General features: G+C 36.8%; 1 protein-coding gene across 2 annotated transcripts; it reads right to left on the reverse strand.

Moving 5' to 3' along the window:
• Positions 1-346: 346 nt before the first annotated feature.
• LOC145997398 (carboxypeptidase B-like) lies at positions 347-15,488 on the reverse strand. 2 transcript variants are annotated; one of them, XM_083134394.1, is made up of 5 exons: positions 15,059-15,488; positions 12,190-12,295; positions 8,716-8,871; positions 7,125-7,664; positions 347-2,212 (listed from the first exon to the last, which is right to left on the reverse strand). In XM_083134394.1, exons 1-5 carry the CDS (start codon positions 15,458-15,460, stop codon positions 2,007-2,009), a joined length of 1,410 nt encoding a protein of 469 aa, XP_082990520.1. In that variant the 5' UTR covers positions 15,461-15,488; the 3' UTR covers positions 347-2,006. The 2 variants fall into 2 exon arrangements, with proteins under 2 accessions (XP_082990520.1, XP_082990521.1); XM_083134395.1 differs by lacking the exon at positions 347-2,212 and adding an exon at positions 3,737-4,358.
• Positions 15,489-21,984: the final 6,496 nt, after the last annotated feature.

The raw sequence follows: 21,984 nt of genomic DNA on the forward strand, positions 1-21,984 counted from the left end.
ATATGGTATTTCCAAAGCCAATTTTTTATGACAGTATGCAGATGACCTTCCTGGAATTACAATAATATATAAAGCATGTGTGCAAGTATTTGTTAAAAATCTAGTCATTGTCTCGTCATTAGTACAGATTTTTTATTGAAAGAACAGTGAAAATGTTCAACATTTCATTAAACAAAATAATAGGGAACCCTGGCAGAATGTTTTCTGCTTTCTAAACATTTTATCTGAGTTAACACAATTACACGAATGTAAAAATTTAATAAAAGACAGTTATTTCTTTAAAAAAAAATGTTTATTTGAAGTGCAAAATCAATCATCTTATACATGAAAATATACATTTATGCTTCTTATGGGGATCTGGAATTTACAAAGAAAATACCAATGTATTTTAGTCCAGGCTGTATGCATAATATTTCTTGTGAGTCTTGTGACAGTATGCTTAATGAATTCGTCTCAAGTCTTATCCAATATTCGTGATTTCTTAATACAGTATACTGTATGAATGTGCCTCTGTTCAAGTACTTTATAAAGATTTATTGTTTCAGTGTTTCTCTTTAATGAAATAAAGTTTTCTTGTGATAGTGTGCTAAAATAATATGTCCTAGTCTCACCAATCCACAGAGATTTATTGCAATTTGCAATAGTATCCATGAAGAATTTTTCTCAGTCTAATCAATGCATGTACATTGCTTGTGACAGTGTCTTGGAAGAATATTTCTCAGTCCAATTAATTCATAAGAAGAAAACCTTGTGACACTATGCTGAAGGATTGTGCCTCAGTCTAACCAATGCACAAGGATTTATTGTAATTGTTTGCTGAAAGAATAGGTTTTAGTCTCACCAATGCATGAAGATTTCTTGTGATAGTGTACTGAAAGAATAACTCTCAACCTTATGTGAAGGTTTCCTGTGATATTTATCTTTGAAGAGTAATAGTCTTGTCAATGTATACATATATGTTTCGTGTTGGGTTCATTAAAAATATGTGTCTCACCAATATATAATGAGTTTTGTGACAGCGTGCTCAAAGAATATATCAGTCTTTCCAACACAAAGCTTTCTTTTAATCATATACTGAAGCATCAAGAAACATCAACACATATGAATGTACTGAAAGATATTGTCACAGTATCATCAAGGGTTTTGCAACAGTTCACTGAAAAGTTAGCAAACATCTTATCGACACATAAATATATCACTTGATCTACACTGAAAAATTATACTTGCAAAAGAATAAACATTTCTTCAGATGTGTAGTGATATATTTAGTCGCACTTTCATCAATAGATGAAGAATGCTAAAAGAAAATTATACACAAATATTGCTGATGTCAGTGTGATGACAGGTTCATTCACAGTTTTACCAGCAAACAAAGAGGTCTTGAGGCACAATGTTCTGAAAAATTCGATCACATACACAAAGATCTATTCTGAGAGTTAGTGCTTCGTACATTAGGTGAGAGTCTCATTATTATATATAAAAAATTTCTAAGTCAGAGTCTCATCTTTGTATTTTGAAGGTTTGTCCTTACGTCAAGGTCTCACCACCACATAAAGATTTCTTCTGTCATTATGTCAGTCTCTCATCACCACATAAAAATTTTCTCAATGACAGTTTAAGTCACAAGTCTTTTTGCTATTTAAAAATGTCTTGAGACGTTTTGTATGTTAGGTCAGCATCTGATCACAACATGAAGATTTGTTGCGATTGTAACACCAGCGTCATCACTATGTAAATATGTCTTGCAATAGTATATACATTAGGTAAGGGTTTTGTCACTATCAGTTTTAGGAAAATATCACTTACAGCCTCATTAGTCCAGTAGAGAGATTCGTTCAGTGTTAAATATGTCTGAATCTTTCTGTTCTAAAATTGAGTCATAGTGTTATCATGCCTTTTCGAGACAGTTTGTTCAGAGAATTTATGTCTGCAGCCACATAAATATCTCCTGTGCTCAAAGTTACGTGCTCCAATGCCTTCAATCAACTGAATATTAGGATCCATAACTAGCCAAAATAATAATATTCATAATATTCATCAGCCCTGTCCAGTACAGCTACAGCCGTGGCTACAACACCCTGCCAGTTCTCTTCCGCAATTGGAATAATGTCAGAAGGCCTCACGAACATTCCATTTTCACCTCCACCAGGTGTTTGAATCATGTAAGTGTACTTTATCCCAGCTACAGCTTTCGCCCAATCAATTGATATCCCTAAAAATAAAGATATGCTTTATAGTTCAAACAGGATGTTATATACTTTATAATGGAACGGATATTCACTACTTGATTTTAATTGGTTTTGAACAATACTTTCTACATTTCATGTATTTGCATTAAGATTTCTTTTTTCATTGATCTTTACATGTTAAGTAAATCTAACCTTGCTTCAGGGTTTTACCTGCATTTAATATTACCCTACTGAAAATTTCTACTTTTATGCATAGACAAAAATAAACTGTTTTCCATCTGTAAAGTAGGAAATGCACTACAATCCAACTGTACAGCTTGTGCAATTACTCTACAAGCACTGAACAGTAAGTAGTAGTTTAAAACTGAACAAAAATATTTTCTGAATAATGTTAATACTTGTCTCAGTATGTTACACATTCGCTTACTGACTCTGAAAATAGACAGCTTAATTCTTGTTCTGTAGAATTAGAGGTGTGCCTACAAAACAGAAGGCACATGAAAAGCATTAGAACATCCATTGATCTATTGGAAAAATCATTTATAGCAAGGTTCAGCTATTGCAAATAGTTGAAAATATTACAGGTAGTTACAGTTTCAAAACACCTACTTAAAATAGCAGATTGAATTTCGAATTTTTCACAGGGAAAAAAGTAGTAATAAATAAATAAATAAATAAAAACATTCTAAAAAACAATCACAAAATGGCAAACACATCTGCATATGGCACCTTACCTTGAAACATGAAGTGTATAACACAATTACAGGCACAACTGTGTACACAAACACGTTTACGTATACTAAGAATACATAAATTTATTTAAAATAAATAACATTTCGCTCACATCTGAACACCATTCACAGCACAATATTTGCCCATTGTTTATTATTGTGCTAACGAATCAACATTATCCTCACTGTGGAAACGATGCAATGACAGCAAGAATATACCAATAATGCTTAAGATGTTTTCTCTCGATCCATGGTAAGAGTTCTGGATAAATTTTGACAGCTATGGCACTCTCATCTTCACTTGAATACCAAAAGATGAAAATCTCATTACCAAACCTTGAATTTTAGAGTAATTTCCTATTTTGTTCCCATTGAAATAAAAAAGAAATAAAAATATTTTGACAGTTCATGTAAAAGTACAACAATTTCCAGTGTTTTTCAGTGCCTTTTGGTTGCTGGCATCTATTGTACTGCTTTGGTGCCCAAATTGTACATTTCAGCATATTTTTAAAGTTTCCATTAACGTGATAACGTTATAAATATACTTTTACTAGATGTACCAAATGTCCTCCGAAAACTAAATATACTTTTCACAGTTATTTGTACTTAATTTTAATGCACAAGTAAAGGTGAGTTGCTATTAAGTAATTGCACAGAATTTTAAAACAAGTCAATAAACTTATGGTCTCCTGTACTCAAAATAACAAGTGTAATTTAGAAGAATGCCTTAACTTCGCCATGTAAACAAAGTCGTAAATAAATAAATAAATAACTTTTAGGTCATTTCAGGAGTTCTATAGCCTATTCAGTAGTTTTAGCACATATTCTAGTATTTTAGAGATAATTGGAAGAGTTATAATAACAATTTTAATAGTATGTGTACGTAGTACTGAAAATTATGTAAACTTATTCGGTCTGGCCTGTTTGACACTATAGTACTTTCTTAGACCTTATGATCTAAGGAATGGAAATAATTAATATTAGTGTTTATTAGGAGGCATGCACCTAGTGACTAAATGTGTAGTTTTAAGTGTCTAAAACCAAAGTTTTGTCATTATCTCTTAAAATATCCAAATCTTATCCGACATTTACTTGATCAATAATAGAGAAAACCTCTTCACTTCTTGTTACACTGTCTCATCATTCAGCTACAAACCACTACATCCAAAAACAATTTGAGCATAATAAAGCTTCCCCAGTTTCCCCAAATTCCAACAACGAGTTTGGTATCAATTTGATAATAAACTTCAAACTTCATTCTCTTTCATTTGCTCCTTCACTGCTTTCAACAAAGCTGTGACCCCTTGCCAATTCTCTTCGGCAGTTGGGACTATTTCAGTTGGAGGAAGGAGAAATCCAAAGTCTCCTGTGTCACGCAATTCGATGCCGAATGAGTACTTAATCCCTGCTGCTCCTTTAGCCCAGCCAGTGGAGCCTCCTAGAAGAAGAGAGGAGGTTCTAAGATTACAGAAGGTGAAACAGAATGTTAAATTTTGCATTACATTTGTATCGTGACAAGATAACGTTAAAACATTTGAAACACCTTGATCCCATACACCATCATTGCATAGAAACTGATGATCACCCAGGCAAAGGAGCAGCAGGTCACAACAGAATAGTAGTTACGAAACTGAATAGATGTTCCAGGCTAAACTAGAACCTTGTGATTTCTAGGAATGTCTGATATATGTGGATGAAGTCATAAGTCACGGCAACTATTTTCTTTCTCGCGAACAGGGGACAACACAAAAATCTAAGATATACGTTTAAAAGTGTATGCAATGTAATTTCGAAAGAAGCCACTAGATGGTGTATGTGAACAATGCTGGAGTAGTAAGCATGCACTCAAGTTCAGTCGGCGAGTGACAGGAAGCACTGAGTGTGAATGCCATAATAAAACACAAGTGGTTAACCTAGGTGAATACTTTGAAGGTTGTTAAACAGTGTAGTTTTGTGTTCTTGTTGTTCATGCCATAATAAAACACTGTTGTCCAATGTCCTGCCTCTTTCCTACGAGACTCTCCTACATCGAGACTTCATCTGGTGGCTTCATTCGAAGGTACATTCCATACACTTTCAAACGTATATCTTAGATTTTTCGAGTTGTCCCCTGCTCGCGAGAAAAAAACAAATAGTTGCCATGACTTACAACTTAACCCTCGTAATTGCATAATTGGATGTAAGCAGATTTATCGATTATTGGATATAATACCTGATGCTGTGACTACTTTCTTGTGGGGTGTAAGGCGTGATTCTTTCTAGAGATACCCACATTCCAAGCTATCTTCCATGTAATACACACTGGACTGAACCTTGCAGACTAAAGAGGCTCTGGCGCCTGAACTTGCAGCAAGGATAATTCTTTGTGGAGCTCATGTTGTGGTTGTCTCTGTATGTTTGTGATTGTCCCTTCCATCTTATTAGCCAAAAGTGAAAGAGACACGAAGTAAACCAATCAAATCAAATCAAATCAAATCAAGCACTTTCTTGTCATCCACGTAAATTCTGTTGTTTTTTCAGTCTAGAGATCGAATATAACATTCCAAATCTGCTTGAACGTTTTTGCATGGACTGCTACAACTGAAGTATACACTATCAGTTATGTCTGGTGGTTATAAATTATTTCATTCATTGCATTTCAAATATCTTTTTGCCATTTTGTGGCTTGGTCTTCTTGCTTTTGATTGATTGATTGATTTGCCTCATTTTACTTCGCTTTTTTGTGCCACTTTTGACTAATTTGCGAAGATGGAGATGAGTGATGATATGATGGAATTGATTAATGGACAATCACAAACATCCATGCCCAAGCCAGGATTCGAACCTAAGACCCTTGTCGTCATAGCATGATGTGCTAACCACTCTGCCACGGGAGCGGCATTTGTCTTCTTGCGGATGGAGGTCTGGGCCTATACTCTACCAAGACCCTCCTAAGTCAGAGCCTTCATGCATAACTCCTCTAGTTGCTGATTTAACAGTGTCTTATTCCAGGGAGTTAACCTAAAACTGATATTTATTGAATTACCTTGACAAGGATATATTTACTGTTTGAACACTAGAATCACCCACAATGTATGCACAAACATGCTATTTCACCATGATTCATACATCGAAAACACAAGTGAGCTGTTGCCAGAGCATTTCGTAAAGTCATTGCTAATGAACATTTTGTAGAAATTTTTAACTGATATAATATTGTTCCCTAAAGTCTCACACCATGGAATTGTGCTGGGATATCGGTCAGTGTATGGTACTGATACCCACTCACCATTGTGAGGAAATTAGGGAGCTACAAATGAATGGCATAACCTGGTCATGAAAAAAACCTACAATGACTGAGGGTTCGTTGTACTGACCACACATCACCCCGTAATGGTTGGATGATCGTCTATCTCTGCTGAGGCATGTAGGACTGAAGCCGACAGTTGGTAGGGATATTATTATTATTATTATTTATTGTTCCCGAAAATTGTATTTTCCCCCATTTTTCAGTGAAATAGTGTCGTACTTTGTACATACATGTATATTTATACTCATGTTTTTCTTTACGTAGCTTAGGTCATAACTTAATGTAAGTTTCCAATCTTCTCTATCATTATTATCATTAATATTCTGTATGTTACCATCTTTTACAATTTTCCTAATTGTATACTACTTCCCCAATGGCGTAAAGGTAAAGTTGTCACCTTGTAATCAAGGTGTCTCAAGTTTGATATCTGGTGGAGGCATATAGTGGTTTCGATCCCACTTTAAACTTTAGGTACAGTCTCGATTAGCCTATCTGTGGATAAAGTGTACTTAAAATGTAAAAAATAGTCTCATTGTATACCAATTGTATATTATTTCATAATTATGACCTGTCTCATATCACCATTGCTTGAAATGAAGTAGGATGTGGGGGAATGGTATCCGTCGGGCTAGTAAAATTTTCACAAAACATCCCCACAGCTGTCTCATTGTCACAATGTTAAACCATAGGAGCATTTCCACAGTAACATTTTCCACTTCAAGTGGAAGTGGTGTACCTGTGTACTTATATGATCAAGTGAGTGACGATCAATCAATCAAACCAACTGGATGCAGTGTCACAATTGCTCTAACTCTGAATTCATTTCAGCAGAATATGAAAGAAATCTAGGATTCCATAACATGCAGAGTTAAAGATACTGATGTACCAACTATCTCACTTATGCACCGAGCTTACCTGAAGCAGGATAAAGGATATTAGCAGTTGATCCCAGCTGGTACTCTGTTCCATGGACAATCCTCATGGCTTCAACAGCCTTCTGTGCAACATTGTACAACTGGTCATAGTCCTCTGGCAGTTCCTTTGTGTGACCCCACGGCAGAAGGAACAGCTGGGAGTAAGAGTGGTACGTCAAGTATATCTTAATCTCATCCTTGTGTTCCAGGATGAAGTCAGATATGGCTTGGGTCTCCGGCTCGGAGAATGGCGCAGGACCTCTGAATATGTTGCTGCAGGGCCTCTTCGAGCTTCCGTACTCTCCCCAGTGATAGTCGAAGTTCCTGTTCGGATCCACTCCGTAGCACAAGAAGGTGTACGGATGCTTCGATCTGGTTTTTCTCCACAGCCTGTCCTTTTCGTGCGTGTACTCATAGCCGTCTGGATTAGCAACCGGAAGGAAGTAGAAATCATACTCTTGCAACAGGTGGCGTGACTGTATCAGCAGCTGAATCATGTATGTTGTCATGGCTGGCGATATCCACTCCCTGGCATGCATGCCTAAAAGTAAACACAACGTTTAAGCCTCTATAAAATATGGATCTCTGCAGGGATTAGTCATCAATTTCTGACACTTATCATAATAATGTTTTTATATCCATTGACTTGACCTAATACATATTTATACCACAGGCAAATTAATATTATGAATTTGTCTGTGTTTTTACCTCTGGCTTTGGACCAGTGACCTTATCGTCGCATGTTTAAATCACTTGGAAACATGTAGTTTGAATGTTTTCCGTAACTGCAGATATCATGGCAGTACACAGCGGGTTGGAAAATGTCAGTCTATGTGTATATTGTGCAGCTTCCAGTCCACAACAGAGCAATCTTCAGTTACACATCAGCCATACTAATAATTTCAAAATAACAGAAAATTTATTTTATCAATTATTGTACTCACAAAAAATTGAAAGAATATGATAACATATCATTGTACATAAAAACTAATGCAGAATGATTTAAAACAAAATGAAATTCCTAGAATACAGTTATAAATATGTCTACTTCTTAGTCATATTTCATGTGTGATAATTTAGCGTACAAGAACAATACGTTATGACAAATATAACAAAGTAATAGAATGGCTTATTTCAAAATAACAAAATGTAGAATTTTGGAAAAATACATTAATTTAAGCTACATCTCACATTTTATGTATAGCTTATATTCAGAAAAAATACATTTAAATATATTTTATTGCATGGAGATTCTTCCATTTAATTGTATTCATTAATGCTGTGTAGAGTTATTTTCCCTCATAATTATTTAATTAAAATTTGAAACACTTTTTCTCAATTTTTGAGTTTCCAAAATTCCAAATATCCCTTTGCAAATAACATATTAACAGTTTTTAAGCAATTAGTGTAGACCTAATGTTATTGTTTGACAAAATGTTGCATTCCAAAAGAAAATTTTTATATTTATATCTTTAGAAGCTAACAATTAAATATGATTGGGTGCCAATACTTTCACAGTCCCTCTCTCGGCCTCAACATGCGACATTATAGCTATCATTATGATCACAACATAGTAAATAAAGTTAACTTACCGCCGTCAATCCAGATGGCTGGCTTCGCTCCCCTGCGGTCTGGCTGCGACACCTTCACCAACTTCATCTCACGGCCTTCTGTTGAGTTTCCGATGACCATCGTTTCGCATATGTCCGGATAGGTGACGCCAACGTAGTCCAGGAACGAGTAGATGTCTGAAGGAAGTAGATAAATACAGTCACCGGTTCCATGTCACTCAGCAATATTGGACGCTCAAAAATAACTTCTTCGAGCAGGCCTCATCTCCAGGAAGGTTTCAACTCAGGGCAAGCCCTGGCACCTACCGACCTGTTGGGTGAGATGAGTCAGGCAAGGACTTTAAGAACCTTTTCCTGCTCCCCTCAAATTAGGGAATAGTTAAGCTGGCGAGTTCAATAAACTAACCGATCTCTAACTATGGTTAGGCTGAGAGTTCATGTGAACTAACCAATCTCTAAATACGGCTGGAGAGTTCATGTGAACTAACCAATCTCTAACTATGGTTAGGCTGACAGTTCATGTGAACTAAGCAATCTCTAACTACGGCTGGAGAGTTAATATGAACTAACCAATCTCTAACTACGGCTGCAGAGTTCATATGAACTAACCAATCTCTAACTACGGCTGGAGAGTTCTTATGAACTAACCAATCTCTAACTATGGTTAGGCTGGAGAGTTCATGTGAACTAAGCAATCTCTAACTACGGCTGGAGAGTTCATATGAACTAACCAATCTCTAACTACGGCTGGAGAGTTCTTATGAACTAACCAATCTCTAACTATGGTTAGGCTGGAGAGTTCATGTGAACTAAGCAATCTCTAACTACGGCTGCAGAGTTCATATGAACTAACCAATCTCTAACTACGGCTGGAGAGTTCAAATGAACTAACCAATCTCTAACTACGGCTGGAGAGTTCATATGAACTAACCAATCTCTAACTACGGCTGGAGAGTTCAAATGAACTAACCAATCTCTAACAACGGCTGGAGAGTTAATATGAACTAACCAATCTCTAACTATGGTTAGGCTGGAGAGCTCATGTGAACTAACCGATCTCTAACGGCCGTTATTATGAAAATGACCACTCAGGAATATTGTTCATATGGAAGGGAATCGAGGAAAATCAATCTTCTATCTTTTCTGCAAATTCCAGCGCTCCCCTGAACGTTGACATTAAGGACACGTTTTACAAATCGTGATACTTAAAGTAATTGTTTTAGCGTTAGTCTACATGAAATTTAGAATAGTTATAATAATTTATTTTAATAATTCTGTGCTTATAATATACAGTGCGTTCGATTTGGATCGTTCACGCACTATCTCGACCCAAACTTTGAACAACTACTCGTATTATAACACAGGTAAGTATAATTGTCTACATGCTGAAGATATGTGCGTAAATAAGCGAGACGTTACGGGACGAAAATGCCGGAATCTGCGCCATGTCACGCGCTGTCTCGGCCCAGAGCCAAAACGATCGAGATTGTGTTAATTCTGGTATGCTGACTACGGAGTTGCTTCTGCTTGCAGCATCATCATTTGCTTTCGGCTGGGCTCGGCTATTTCCGAGAAAATCAACATTTCTGGCAGGCTCTGCTTTTCTTAAATAATATTTCTATAGTGTGTGTAAGCAATCACGCCATTGAACTCAACGACCAACTACACAACAGAGGGGTTTTAGTTCGCCACCCGTCAAGAAATTCACATAGTTCCACCGTTCAATACTCGTCTGAGGACGAGCATTGTCTTGTAGGAGACACGCTGAAAACGGTAGCAATTTTGGTCCTCTCTGACGGAAGAACACGAAGATTTGAGAGGCTCAGAGCAGAAGTGGCGTGACTCCTTCCAAGACAGTTTTGAGGAAAAGGCCCATTTAAATAACTTAGTACTATGTTTAACTGTTGAAGCACAAGCATAGTGGTGCCTCTATGAGCAAGAACTTGAAACTTAGGAGATCCTTACTTCTAACGCTGAAATGTTGATACTTCACACTTCTAAGTTATACATGTAACTCCATTTCCAGGAGAAGTTGAGTTACGCCACATGTGCTTTGAACCCCTCGCTTTATGGAAAGGGTTACATCTTCTGCAGTAAACGATATAATGATGCCTCTTAACAAAAGAAATAAAAATCAAAACTCATTTTACGTTACAAGAGAAGGCGAGACACAATCTAACCAAACGACAATTACACCCCGGAAACAACGTCATTACTAGAGCCCGGAAGTTCAGGCATTTATTTTCTTTAAAATAGGCAGGCAAAAAGACATTTATAATATGGAAAATAGGCACTAAAAATGAGAAAAAGGCAAAAAAACCTAAAAAAGGCACATTTGGAAGTCGCTTACTTTTATCTATAATTTCTGGCAAAATGTTAAGATCTACATTGGGAAGAGCATTTCAATTTCCTCCGTCTTGATTGCACAAAACTACAAGGTGTTTTTTTAAGTTCTCAACATTCATTGATAGTCGTCTATCAGAGAGAATGTTTTTCATAATAGAAAATGATATTTCTACTTCGACAGAAGTTATTGGAGCATACATAAAACAAGCTAATGTAGCTGCACTCATTTTGGTAACAGCATTTTCACCTTTTAGAATATCACAAATTGTTTTCAATTGTTTCAAGTCCTCATTTGCACTCACTACCCGTTTACACTTTTCCACAACAGCTGCCCCCTTTTTTCCTGGCACTTCCATCATCTGCTGCATAGATTCCTCGTAGATTTTCATGGATGCTATAATTGTAATTGTCTCTGGCAATGCACCATAATGTGCAAAAATAAACTTTAATAGCACAGGAGTTTTTTCACTTCACGAATTGAAGCCGCTTCATTTTCTGGAAGAGCATCTATCACCTCACTAATTTTTTCAAGGTTGTTAGCATAATATATAGCTGCTGATATCCAGGTTCCCCGTCTGGTGAAGATTGGTTGCGGAGGTAAACTAAGCTCAGGCGCAACTTCCTGAAATTTTCGGGTTCGAGAGGGATATTTCAGAAATATCTTCTTTGTGTTCGAAATCAACCTCTCTACTTCAGCAGTCAATCATGCACAAGGAAATGTTAACCGAAAGGCAATATCCTAACTGAGCATGAAATACATTTTTCTCACACTTTTCTCCTTCAGCAATGTTGAACACGCATGAGTTCAATATTACTTAAATAAGGTGAAAATTATTCACATAATAAACGGAAGAAAAATAAATGCCAACAACGTTTTTTGGGAGAAAAATAATTTATATACACATTTTTTTTTTAAAAAATGGTCAAATTTCATTGAAAAAGGCAAAAAAAGGCATTATAATTAAAAATAAGCAGTAGGGTCCCAAATAGGCAAAATGAAAAGGCTTCTAAAACATTCGAAACAACATAAGAAATGTATAACCGGAGAAATTTTATCAATATATGCAGTAGATAAAAAGAGGCATTTTGCCAAACTTCCAGGCTCTAGTCATTACTGAGTTATAGCGACAAGAAAGAAGATAGCCCTACCTTTCAATCTGTGATATCTGTCCCACGACATTGCATGTCCAGACTTGGGTTCGAAGTCGCTTTCATCTTCGCTCGGATGTTCTGCTGCAAATTCGTCAATCACCTCCTGCAAAGAAGAAATGCGATGGTGAAATTTCAACAGAATGATGACCAAGGCATGATAACTGATATACACTAGAAATTACGGCTCTACAGTGGGATGCATAAGCAGGAGTAGAAAACTACAGGGCGCCCCCCAGTCGCCATTGCATCTAAATTTTGTAATTCAGTTCTACATTTTTTTTTTTGTGATTCATTTGATTTATTTCACTTCGGCTAATCGCTATGATGAGTATGAGTGATGATATAATGAAATTGATGAAGGGACACTCACGAAAAACATTCATGTCCAAGCAGAGATTCGAACCCGGAAGCCCTAGTGTCGTAGCGCGGTGTGATAACCACTCCACCACGGAAGTCGGCACCATACATGCATACATAATATATATAATTTTTCAGTTCGCTTATAGAAATTTCCATCACTTAAAAAAATAAAAATAGTAAAGGTTTTTTTAAAAAATGTGTGTGTTTTCTATAGTATCATTAAATCACAAGAATATGGTAGAGTCGGTATCCATAGTTATCCATTATGTTACCAGTTGGGCCTTCTTTAGGAAGGCCACCCCGGTGCAAGAATTAATTACTTTTAATCCAATCACGTATTAATTAATAAATTAATGGATTTAAGATCACATTTCAAAATGTGTGGCCTTATCTTGGATTCATGCCTTTCAGAGCCCGTATGTGCAAATATGCACACATACATCTGAGAGGAAAAGGGCCTGCCGCCTGATTTATTTTACGTTTTGTCCACCGCTGTGCATAAATATTATCTTTGTTTTGCGCGATAAGAGCTTCAGGAATTAAGATAAAATATCAAACTGCTGACAACCTCTGCAGCACCATACGTAACAATCCAGTCCTTAAAAACATGAAGAATGCAAGAGAAAATAAATCAAAATAGCAGGAACAATTTGACAAGCAATACTTCTTCACTTCACTGTACTTAACATGAGGTTTAAGGCTATAGTGTGACACGTTCTTTCAGTCAAAAGAACATGATTAACTAAAACACAATAAAAATGATCACATGAAGACTCGTAGCATTAACATGATGCCTCTCAGGGTATTGGGTAATAATATCTCTGTTCGTTCGTCAAATAAAAATCAATGTCAAGTTTTCACTAAGAGAAAAGAAGTATATTTTACTTCTTAGCAAAAGAAATACTTATGTGCATAAAATCAATTTCACTCAAAGAAATAACAGCTTCTTGCAATTCCACTTGACCACTCTTTTCAACTCAAAAAGCCCGAACTAAAAGTGAAGACAAAACACAATCGTAATTCCCATGGCAACAGCTCTTACAAGATATGTATATACAGGTCAGTCACTATCCTGACATTATCAGTGATAGGTTTAAATATTAAATACCACAAGAATCACAAAATAAATAACAGAGATTAAAATTAATAACAATAAACATTTGTACAACGAGATAGGTAATTATAAACAATAAATATTTGTACAAGAGGAAAGGACGTGTCAAGTATGTACAAGGCAAATTGGTCTGTTCAGATATCAAAACAGTAGCAATCTAAAAATTTAGAGATAGACAATGATCATTAAAATTAGGAAAATATGCCTTATTCAAACGAAGGATAAACGATGCAAAAGGGAGGTAAATATATCAATACACAAACAAGAGAGAAATAAACAAAGTAGAAAACATTCCATTTTAAATGTAAATTAATACTTTGCAACACAAGTTACGGAAGCACCGTTAAGGTTCAACTCTCTTTGAATTTCACACTAAACATGAAACAGGGATTCTTTTGTATGAAGTACATAGCGGACTAGTATTCCTTTGAAAGCCAAAGCCTGTCAAGAAACTATTCGATGTGTGGCACGTCATAAACTCGCTAAGGCCCATCGCCGCTGTTTTCTGGCTTTCGAGACCGGAGTTCGGTACAGTAAACCCCCGAGTTATGTAAATAACGCGTTCCGTAAAACTTTACGTAACTTGAATTTTACGTAAGCCAAATTTGTAAATTCCTTAAGTGTAACTTCGTAAGAAACTGCAGTATTTATTATCATTATATGTATGTATATTATTTACACAGTATTATTTTATAAATGAAACATCATGCAGCAGTATTTCCTCGGATATAAACTATAAAAGTATGAAAAATATATAAAAGAATATAAAAAAACTGAAATCACAGTTTTCAAATAAAAAAAGTCTTGTGACAGCTATGTACAGTTATTACGTAACTGCGAAATTACGTAAGTCGCGTATTACGTAAGTCGGGGAGTTACTGTATTTCTTTTCGAAACGGTTCTCCAATTTTCCTCACGATGCTGAGACAACACTGAGATTTTGGGAATCCACTGGGAATCGAACTCTGGACCACTCCACCAAAGGTACTAATGGTATCACTATTGAGCCTCATTTACATGTTTAATAGCTAAAACACTAAAGAAATAGACCAAGGCAGAATTTATTACAAAATAACACACTGTAAACCTTATAGCAAGATCTTCCTCAGACTCTGAACCAATTAAAATGATGAAAAAAATGTTATTTTCATTTTAATTTGGTTCAGAGTCTGAGGAAGATCTTGGTTGAAAGTCACGTTTATAGTGAGTGTGTTTTTTTGTACTAAATTCTGCCCTGGTCTGTATTTTTAGTGTTTTATCAAAGGTACGTAACAAATTCATATTGGAATAACGTCATATGAACAGTGAAAAACCTCATAACACGTACGACACTCGGCTATACACTGACGACATAATTATATCCTTCACAGTTAGACAACCAGAACTACTCACCTGTATATCATCCAGCATAACATTGTAGGATATATTCTTATGGTTGAGAGCGGACGTGACATTGTGGAAAGCTTTGGGCGCCAGCAACATATGAGCATAGCCTCCAGTTTTGGACGTCCACCTGTGGATCGACCAGAAATGAACCCCAGACCATGAAGACATGCTGTAAACGACCTTGGAGTCCTGTTTGCTCCTCATGGTGACATTGATCAGCTGGTATCCATTGTAGAGGACTCTTGAGGTGTCCTCATCCTCAACATTCTCCTCAGGGTCATCCTGGACGGAGTTTTGCCTTAGCAATTCCTCGCCTTCCTCCTCAAGCTGCGTCGGACCCATGTCCTCCTCAGCAACTGCCGACAGCACGAAGACGGCCATCAGCATTCCAAGACGTGGAGCAACCATCACGACAACAAATCTCAGCAATAGTCGCAAACCGATCCGAAAAGAAGCAGAAATGAAGGAAAACCAGTAGAAATCAGGCCGACAGTATATATTTGGATCCTGACCCGCATCCAATCATGCTGGTAGCAGTGTTGCTACATGAAGGGAAGTTTTTCTAGGTTCAGGGAAATTGGAGTGAAATTTAAAAGGGGCTCGCATGTTACGATTTTATTGTATATCAAATTATTTTCTTTGATTTTCCACAATCCACAATTATTTCGACTGTTGACTGCAGTAGCACCATTAAATTGGTGATGCCAATTTTGGTAAATCGAAATATGTTCTCCGAGGAAGAAATTACACATAGAAATTAATCAAAGAATACTTTCTCAGCTAAAAACTGAACTAAAAATACATCAATTCAAAATAAGAAACGACATATCATGGGAACCAAAATTGCTCTTCTGCTACTTTTGGCTAATTGCTACAATGCGGATGAGTGATGATATGATGAAATTGTATGAATTTGAAAAAATAAAAATCCTTACATCCTCAGATGTTTGATTTCATGTCAGTACCCGAATTCCTTTTTGTTATTTACTTCTTGTTTTTCCCATGCATATAGCGAAAAGTTGGACAAAAGGTGGAGGCTATTGGTGAAAAAGATATTATGTGGAACTGGGAGAGTTAATTGATGGGCAGAACATTGTTAGCAATATATCGGGTGATCCGTTTGAAATGTCAGAAAAGTAAACATGTACAATAGGTTAACGTACGTATCTCTGAGCAGTTTGTTGTAATATATGCAGAAAGGATGTAAGTTTCGAGTGAGTGGAGGTTTACAGACTTCAGCCGCGTGGCGCTAGTGTTCACGGTAGATAAAGATAAGTGGTCACGCCACAACAGCGCACAATGTATCGTACGGGATGTGAAATTTTCGAGTGTTATATGCACACTAGTACAGCCACATGGCTTAAGTCTGTAAACCTGCACTCACTCAAAACTTACATCCTTTCTGCATATTACAACAAACTGCTCAGAGATACGTACATTAACCTATTGTACATGTTTACTTTTCTGACATTTCAAACGGTATTAGCAATATGTTAGAAATATATTTCCGGGGTGGAAATTACAGAAATTTTAAAATTAATACGTTATATATAGTCTATTAATAATTAATAACATGTAAATTAACTATTACTTATTAACTATGGTATTAGAATAAAGATATAACAGCACCTTCTTATAATCTAGCTTACGTGTAGTTAATGCTGCTAAACTTTCTGTAAAAAACAACTGTCCTGGCAAGGAAAATAATATCAAAAAGATAAAGAATTGGGGTATTTATTGATTAACAACAAAGGATTTTAGATCCAGTTGACGAGAAGTAACGTTCCTGATGAATATTTTATGAATATTAATAAAATTCGTAGTGTGAATAAATCTTCTTTGTGGTGTTGTATGATCCCTACATAACACTCGCCTTACAATAAGTTCAGCTGAAATAAATAATCCTCGATTATTCAACAAATGCTAAAACAAGCATATTTTCATTATTAAATTTTAGTACAGTAACACCTCGTTAATCCGGACCCCGATAAGCCGGACTTCGTTTAATCTGGACAGGCAAAAGCACCCCCCCCCCAAAAGCAGAATATAAGGTTTTAAATGTGGCTAGAAGTCAACAATTGCATTCGACATATTGCTCCGTAACGGCTAAAAATACATACCCAACGTCCATGAGAAAACTTCCCAAAGAAAAGGCAGTCAACCATTGATGAAATTCTGTTTCCCGTAGACTTTCGGGAAGAATCTGCATTGACATAGGAATGCCCTTTAAATACACCATAATAAATGTGTTTTGTTGCTATAAACGGAGTTTTAATGCACTTTCTACTGTTCTTTTATGCTATTTCAGTTAATCTGGACTTTCGTTAAACCGGTCAACTTATCCCCCCATTAGTTCGGATTAACGACGTTTTACTGTACTTGGTAAGCCTTTCGAGGAGGGGTCTAGACCCACCTAAATACGTCCTTGATTGTTAGATAAGTAAAATCACAATGAAAAAGGTTGATTGGACATCCAGAAAGAATGGATAAGGATAAGGAATGTAATATAGTAGGGAAAGTTCTACTGGAAGACATAATGTACGAAATATGGCGATTTGGGATAGGAAAGAAAAAGCAGGAAATTGGAGAAACTGGAGTCGAAGCCAAGGTCTACCAAGGGCATAGGCGTCGCCAGAAATGTTTGTAGGGGATGTCAGGCCATTGATAAATCCTGAATAGCAGAAATAATAATAATAATAATAATGAGTATTATTATTAACATTATTATATATTACAAAACGATTTTATTAGAAAAATATTATTACTATATGCTCGAGGAGACTTTTACCCAGATGAGTGAATACCCAGCACAATTTTCCATAATAGTTTTACATTCATACAGCTATTGTACTCAAATGATTAGTTATTCTATTTTATTATTAACTATTATGCACTATTAGCTTTCCAAGTTACGAGGAAATTTTACTCACAAAGTTTATATTATGTGACTTCTTACATACAACTCTTAATTTATGGAATTTTGAGAACTGTAGAACTATCTATTCTTTGGTTTAAGTGGTAGCATATGAAAACAGAACCTGGTTCCTAAACTTTACACTAATGTTTTCGATCCAACGCATTTTGTACTCAGGTTATTCTCTCTGAATATTAACTAATTGAACTTTATTTATGTCATGAACAATACCTTTTCTGAGACACCTCCATAAAACAGATTTTATGTCTGTCTTAAATTTCCAATCACCACACACTCGTTGCGAATTAGCAGATATTAAATTTTTGCACAAAATCGTGAATGGCGAATTTAAATCCGATTTTCCGATCGACAAATTTCATTTTCGAGTCCCCACAAGGCCAAACCGCAACGTAAAGTTGTTTTTTCTCAATCCCACCACAAGGCTCTCCCTTCTACAGGGGTCTCATTTCTGCAGGCTTCCTCGCTCAAAAATTGTTATCAATGAATGTGTAATTTAATTTTTCTTGTGCCATCTTGTACTCTATTGTTTTGTCGTTATTATTATTGTTGTTTTTCTGCTGTTATTGTTTCAGTATAACGGCGTGCTTTTGTGCAACTTGAAATGAACGATGCCAATTTACAGGGAGGGTCTAGGGAACGGTTCGAAAGAAAGGTCGGGGGGGGGGGGGGGTCAGTATATTTCAAGGAGTAATTTTAACATGTGTGAAAGGGGAATCGTTCCTTCATATACTGGCAACACTGACTAGCATTACAGTTTCGTAGAACTCGGCGCAACTTTTATTGCACGTGGCCCATCCACACGTAACAGCCCTAAGCCTTTATTATCTTGATGGATTGGCATATCGTTTGCCAAGTGTGTCACGAGGGTGCCATCAGTGCTATGCTCATACATAATGTCAAAACAGCATAGGGGCATTGATAATGGTTATGTCATTGTTACGTCGACAACAATGGAAATTTGGGTAACGTTTCTGCTTACAATGTTCTTTCTTTACTTTCTTAAACCATTAATTTCCATGGAGGGGTTACATCTGAAGATTGTTTGTGTAGATGAAACCTCATTTTTCTACACTGGATAAAATTGAAGTCCACATTTGATTTTATTGATAGAGTTGTTTTTCATCCGTTTCTTCCTCTATATTTATTGCACCTACACTTCGAAGTCCTTTACATCTAGGGCCAAGGCGGCGAATTTTCTTTTTCCAGTCAACTTGTGAATGCGGTTTCATTTCTTGCTCTCTGATTGGCTGTTGGAAAGTTACGGTGCTGTGATTGTAAGAATGTCTTATTTCCTATTTTTAGCGCAAATTTGCTGCTTTCTAATCTAATCTAACCTTACCTTACCTAACCCAACCTAACCTAACCTAACGTACAGCGCAAACAAGATATTCCCACAATCACAGCATCGTAACTTTCCAACAGCCAATCGGAGAGCAAGAAATGAAACCGCATTCACAAGTTGACTGGAAAAGGAAAATGCGCGGCCAGGCGCGGATCCACGGGGAGGGCGATCGCCCCTCCCAACTTCCAAGTTTTTGGATATTTATCGTATTTTTAGTTTTATTTGTATTTTTCTTGTGCGAGCTGTACGCTGTACGCACTACATATTTTTTTCTTTACACACACTTACTCTTTCCTTACAGTCATGTATTAATATTGTACCCTCTTAGTAGTTGATCAGATATAAGAAAATAAGAAAATTAGACATAATAAGTATAGTTTAGCAATCAAATTAAGTTATGTGTCTGGCTCGTTTGGTGTCCAGTCTCTATATACCTCTATTCCAATCTTTCACTTCCCACACAAACTCCCCCCTTGCATTATTTCTCGGGCTGCCTTTCACACTTCCATTCTCCCCTCTTCTTTATATGATAAGGGGTGTTCACGCTTTACGTTACACTATAAAGATGGCTCGGTTTGAGCATGATCACTAATTTCGCTGTCTTCTCTAATAGCTTTCCCCGCCGTTCTCTTACTTCCCCACTTGTTGCCCCGCTTCTTTTGTCTTTATTCAATCGTTTATCAGTTCTATCGCCTCCCTCGCTGTTCAGAAACTTGTCCCTTTACGTATTAGTCTATCATGCCTAATATTAAAGACTCAAATGTTCTGCCTTTCAACACCAAGTGTAACAGGCTCAAGAATATGTTTTAAACTCTGCATAAAGTCCTCTTTATGTTCATGATAGGCTAATCGGAACTGGACTTAAGTTAAATTTTGATCCGAACCACTGTGCAGTGTGGCTCAAAAAGAGATCGAAACAGAAGCCTACTGAGATAATAGGTTTTTGTTTCCTTTGATTACTCACTATACTCGTCATCTGATCGTTCAGTTTACCGTGTCAGTGGGAGGAAATGTGGCAGCGGTTAGAGCTTCATTTCCCAGTTGAACACAGTCTTGGATCTTCTCAATCTCGTTGTGTTAGTCTTTGGTTTATTTACGTTAGCCCAAATGTGTCAGTTTAAGCAAGTTTGTGGTGATGAGGCGCATCCATACCCAACAACAGTGGTTTGCCAAAGTCGCGAAAGTTCCAACAAGCACCCAGCAATATTTAAGTCATGCTTCTTGTTGCCTTGAAGTCGTTTTCCTTTGTCAAACAGTACCGAAGGGGGTTGCTGTGAACAGTAAGTACTACAGTAACTTTCTGGAGAATCACCTTCGTTCAGCTATTCGTAGGAAACGACCAATGCTTCCGGCGAGGCACCTGATTGTTCTTCACCACAGCACAAGGTGCCATGTTACAAATTCAGTGAGGCAACTGCTTCAGCAGTGGGGATGCTAAAACACCCACCTTATAGTCTGGACTTGAGTTCTTGCGACTATGTCTTGTTTCTGAAGTTCTGCGAGGAGTCGCTTCAAGACCATCGAATAGATTGGGCGGCCCTTCAGTGATATACGGGAAAACGATTCCGCTGACGGTATAACAAAATTGCCAGAAATTTGGCAACATGTGCTATATCGGCCGAAGACTAGAAATGAGCCGATACCCTCACCAATTCCTACCAATACTTGAAAATTTTAATAATTAAAATTTGTTCAAAATATTGATCAATATTGGTGTGTAAATAATCTTCTCCAATTAAATGCATGAATTTGCCAATAAACTTGCTTTAGGATATTTAAGAATTACATCGGGATATTAAAAGTAGATGTTATGTAATAGAAAGTAGTTTTTCTTGCATAATTTGTACAAAATATAACGAAACTTTGAATTTTGCATGATTTCCTAGACTCCGCGAAAATGTCGCCCGGTATTTTTGCGGACCCCGTGAAAGACCAATATGCAGGAAAACTAACGACTGGTATCGGTAGATGAATTCCAACCGATAATTTCCGATACCTAAATCGGCTCAGCCCTGCCGAAGACTTACGAAGGAATACAGTTAACATTTTTAAAAGTACGACAGTTATGAACATGTAATCACTTTTTCAAATGATCTTCGTGCATATAAACTACACATTAATGTGTATACACATTAACACGCACACATCAGAGAGCAGAGAATTAAATTTCTTAAAAATCGTCGTTTGCGTGTTTCTGAAATCCTCACTCCCGACCCTACTCAAGAGAAACGCGAGTCAATAAGGAAAAGCTAATATAATTTTGGGGAGCCACAACGTCTGTATATATAAAAAAAAAATCTAGGAAGATGTTAAAGTTGCCGCCACGTAGCAAGCGAATGGGTTTCATGTTGACAGGACGAGGTGTTGTGCACGACTGGACAAAAATCAGAAACACTGCCCCCCCCCCTTTCCTTGAACCCGTTCCTTGCCTTTGGTTCCTTGTTTTTTAACAGACTGCCATCTAGCGTTGAAAAAGAGAAACAGTGGGATACAAGTAACTCTTGTTCGAATGGTTAGATCTCGTTAGTGGACGAAGACCACAGAATAAGAGAGAACGGATCTCCCATTGGTTATTTTATCTATGAACTGAAGGTAGAAACTCTTTGCGCCGGGCTGTCTTTAGTTGCTCTCTGCTTTAGTCATGGTGGAAACATG

Source organism: Lepisma saccharinum, chromosome 13, assembly GCF_977018435.1.
Source record: "Lepisma saccharinum chromosome 13, izLepSacc3.1, whole genome shotgun sequence".
In the NCBI taxonomy this organism is placed as follows: domain Eukaryota; kingdom Metazoa; phylum Arthropoda; class Insecta; order Zygentoma; family Lepismatidae; genus Lepisma; species Lepisma saccharinum.

What these genes read in the sequence shown, in the direction of transcription:
- LOC145997398 (XM_083134394.1), bottom strand. Translation starts at nt 15,460, where the DNA reads ATGGTTGCTCCACGTCTTGGAATGCTGATGGCCGTCTTCGTGCTGTCG. An exon ending in TTATGCTGGATGATATACAG is followed by an intron (nt 12,296 to 15,058) that starts GTGAGTAGTTCT and finishes TCTTCTTTGCAG; the next exon opens with GAGGTGATTGACGAATTTGC. An exon ending in AGCCATCTGGATTGACGGCG is followed by an intron (nt 7,665 to 8,715) that starts GTAAGTTAACTT and finishes GTTTACTTTTAG; the next exon opens with GCATGCATGCCAGGGAGTGG.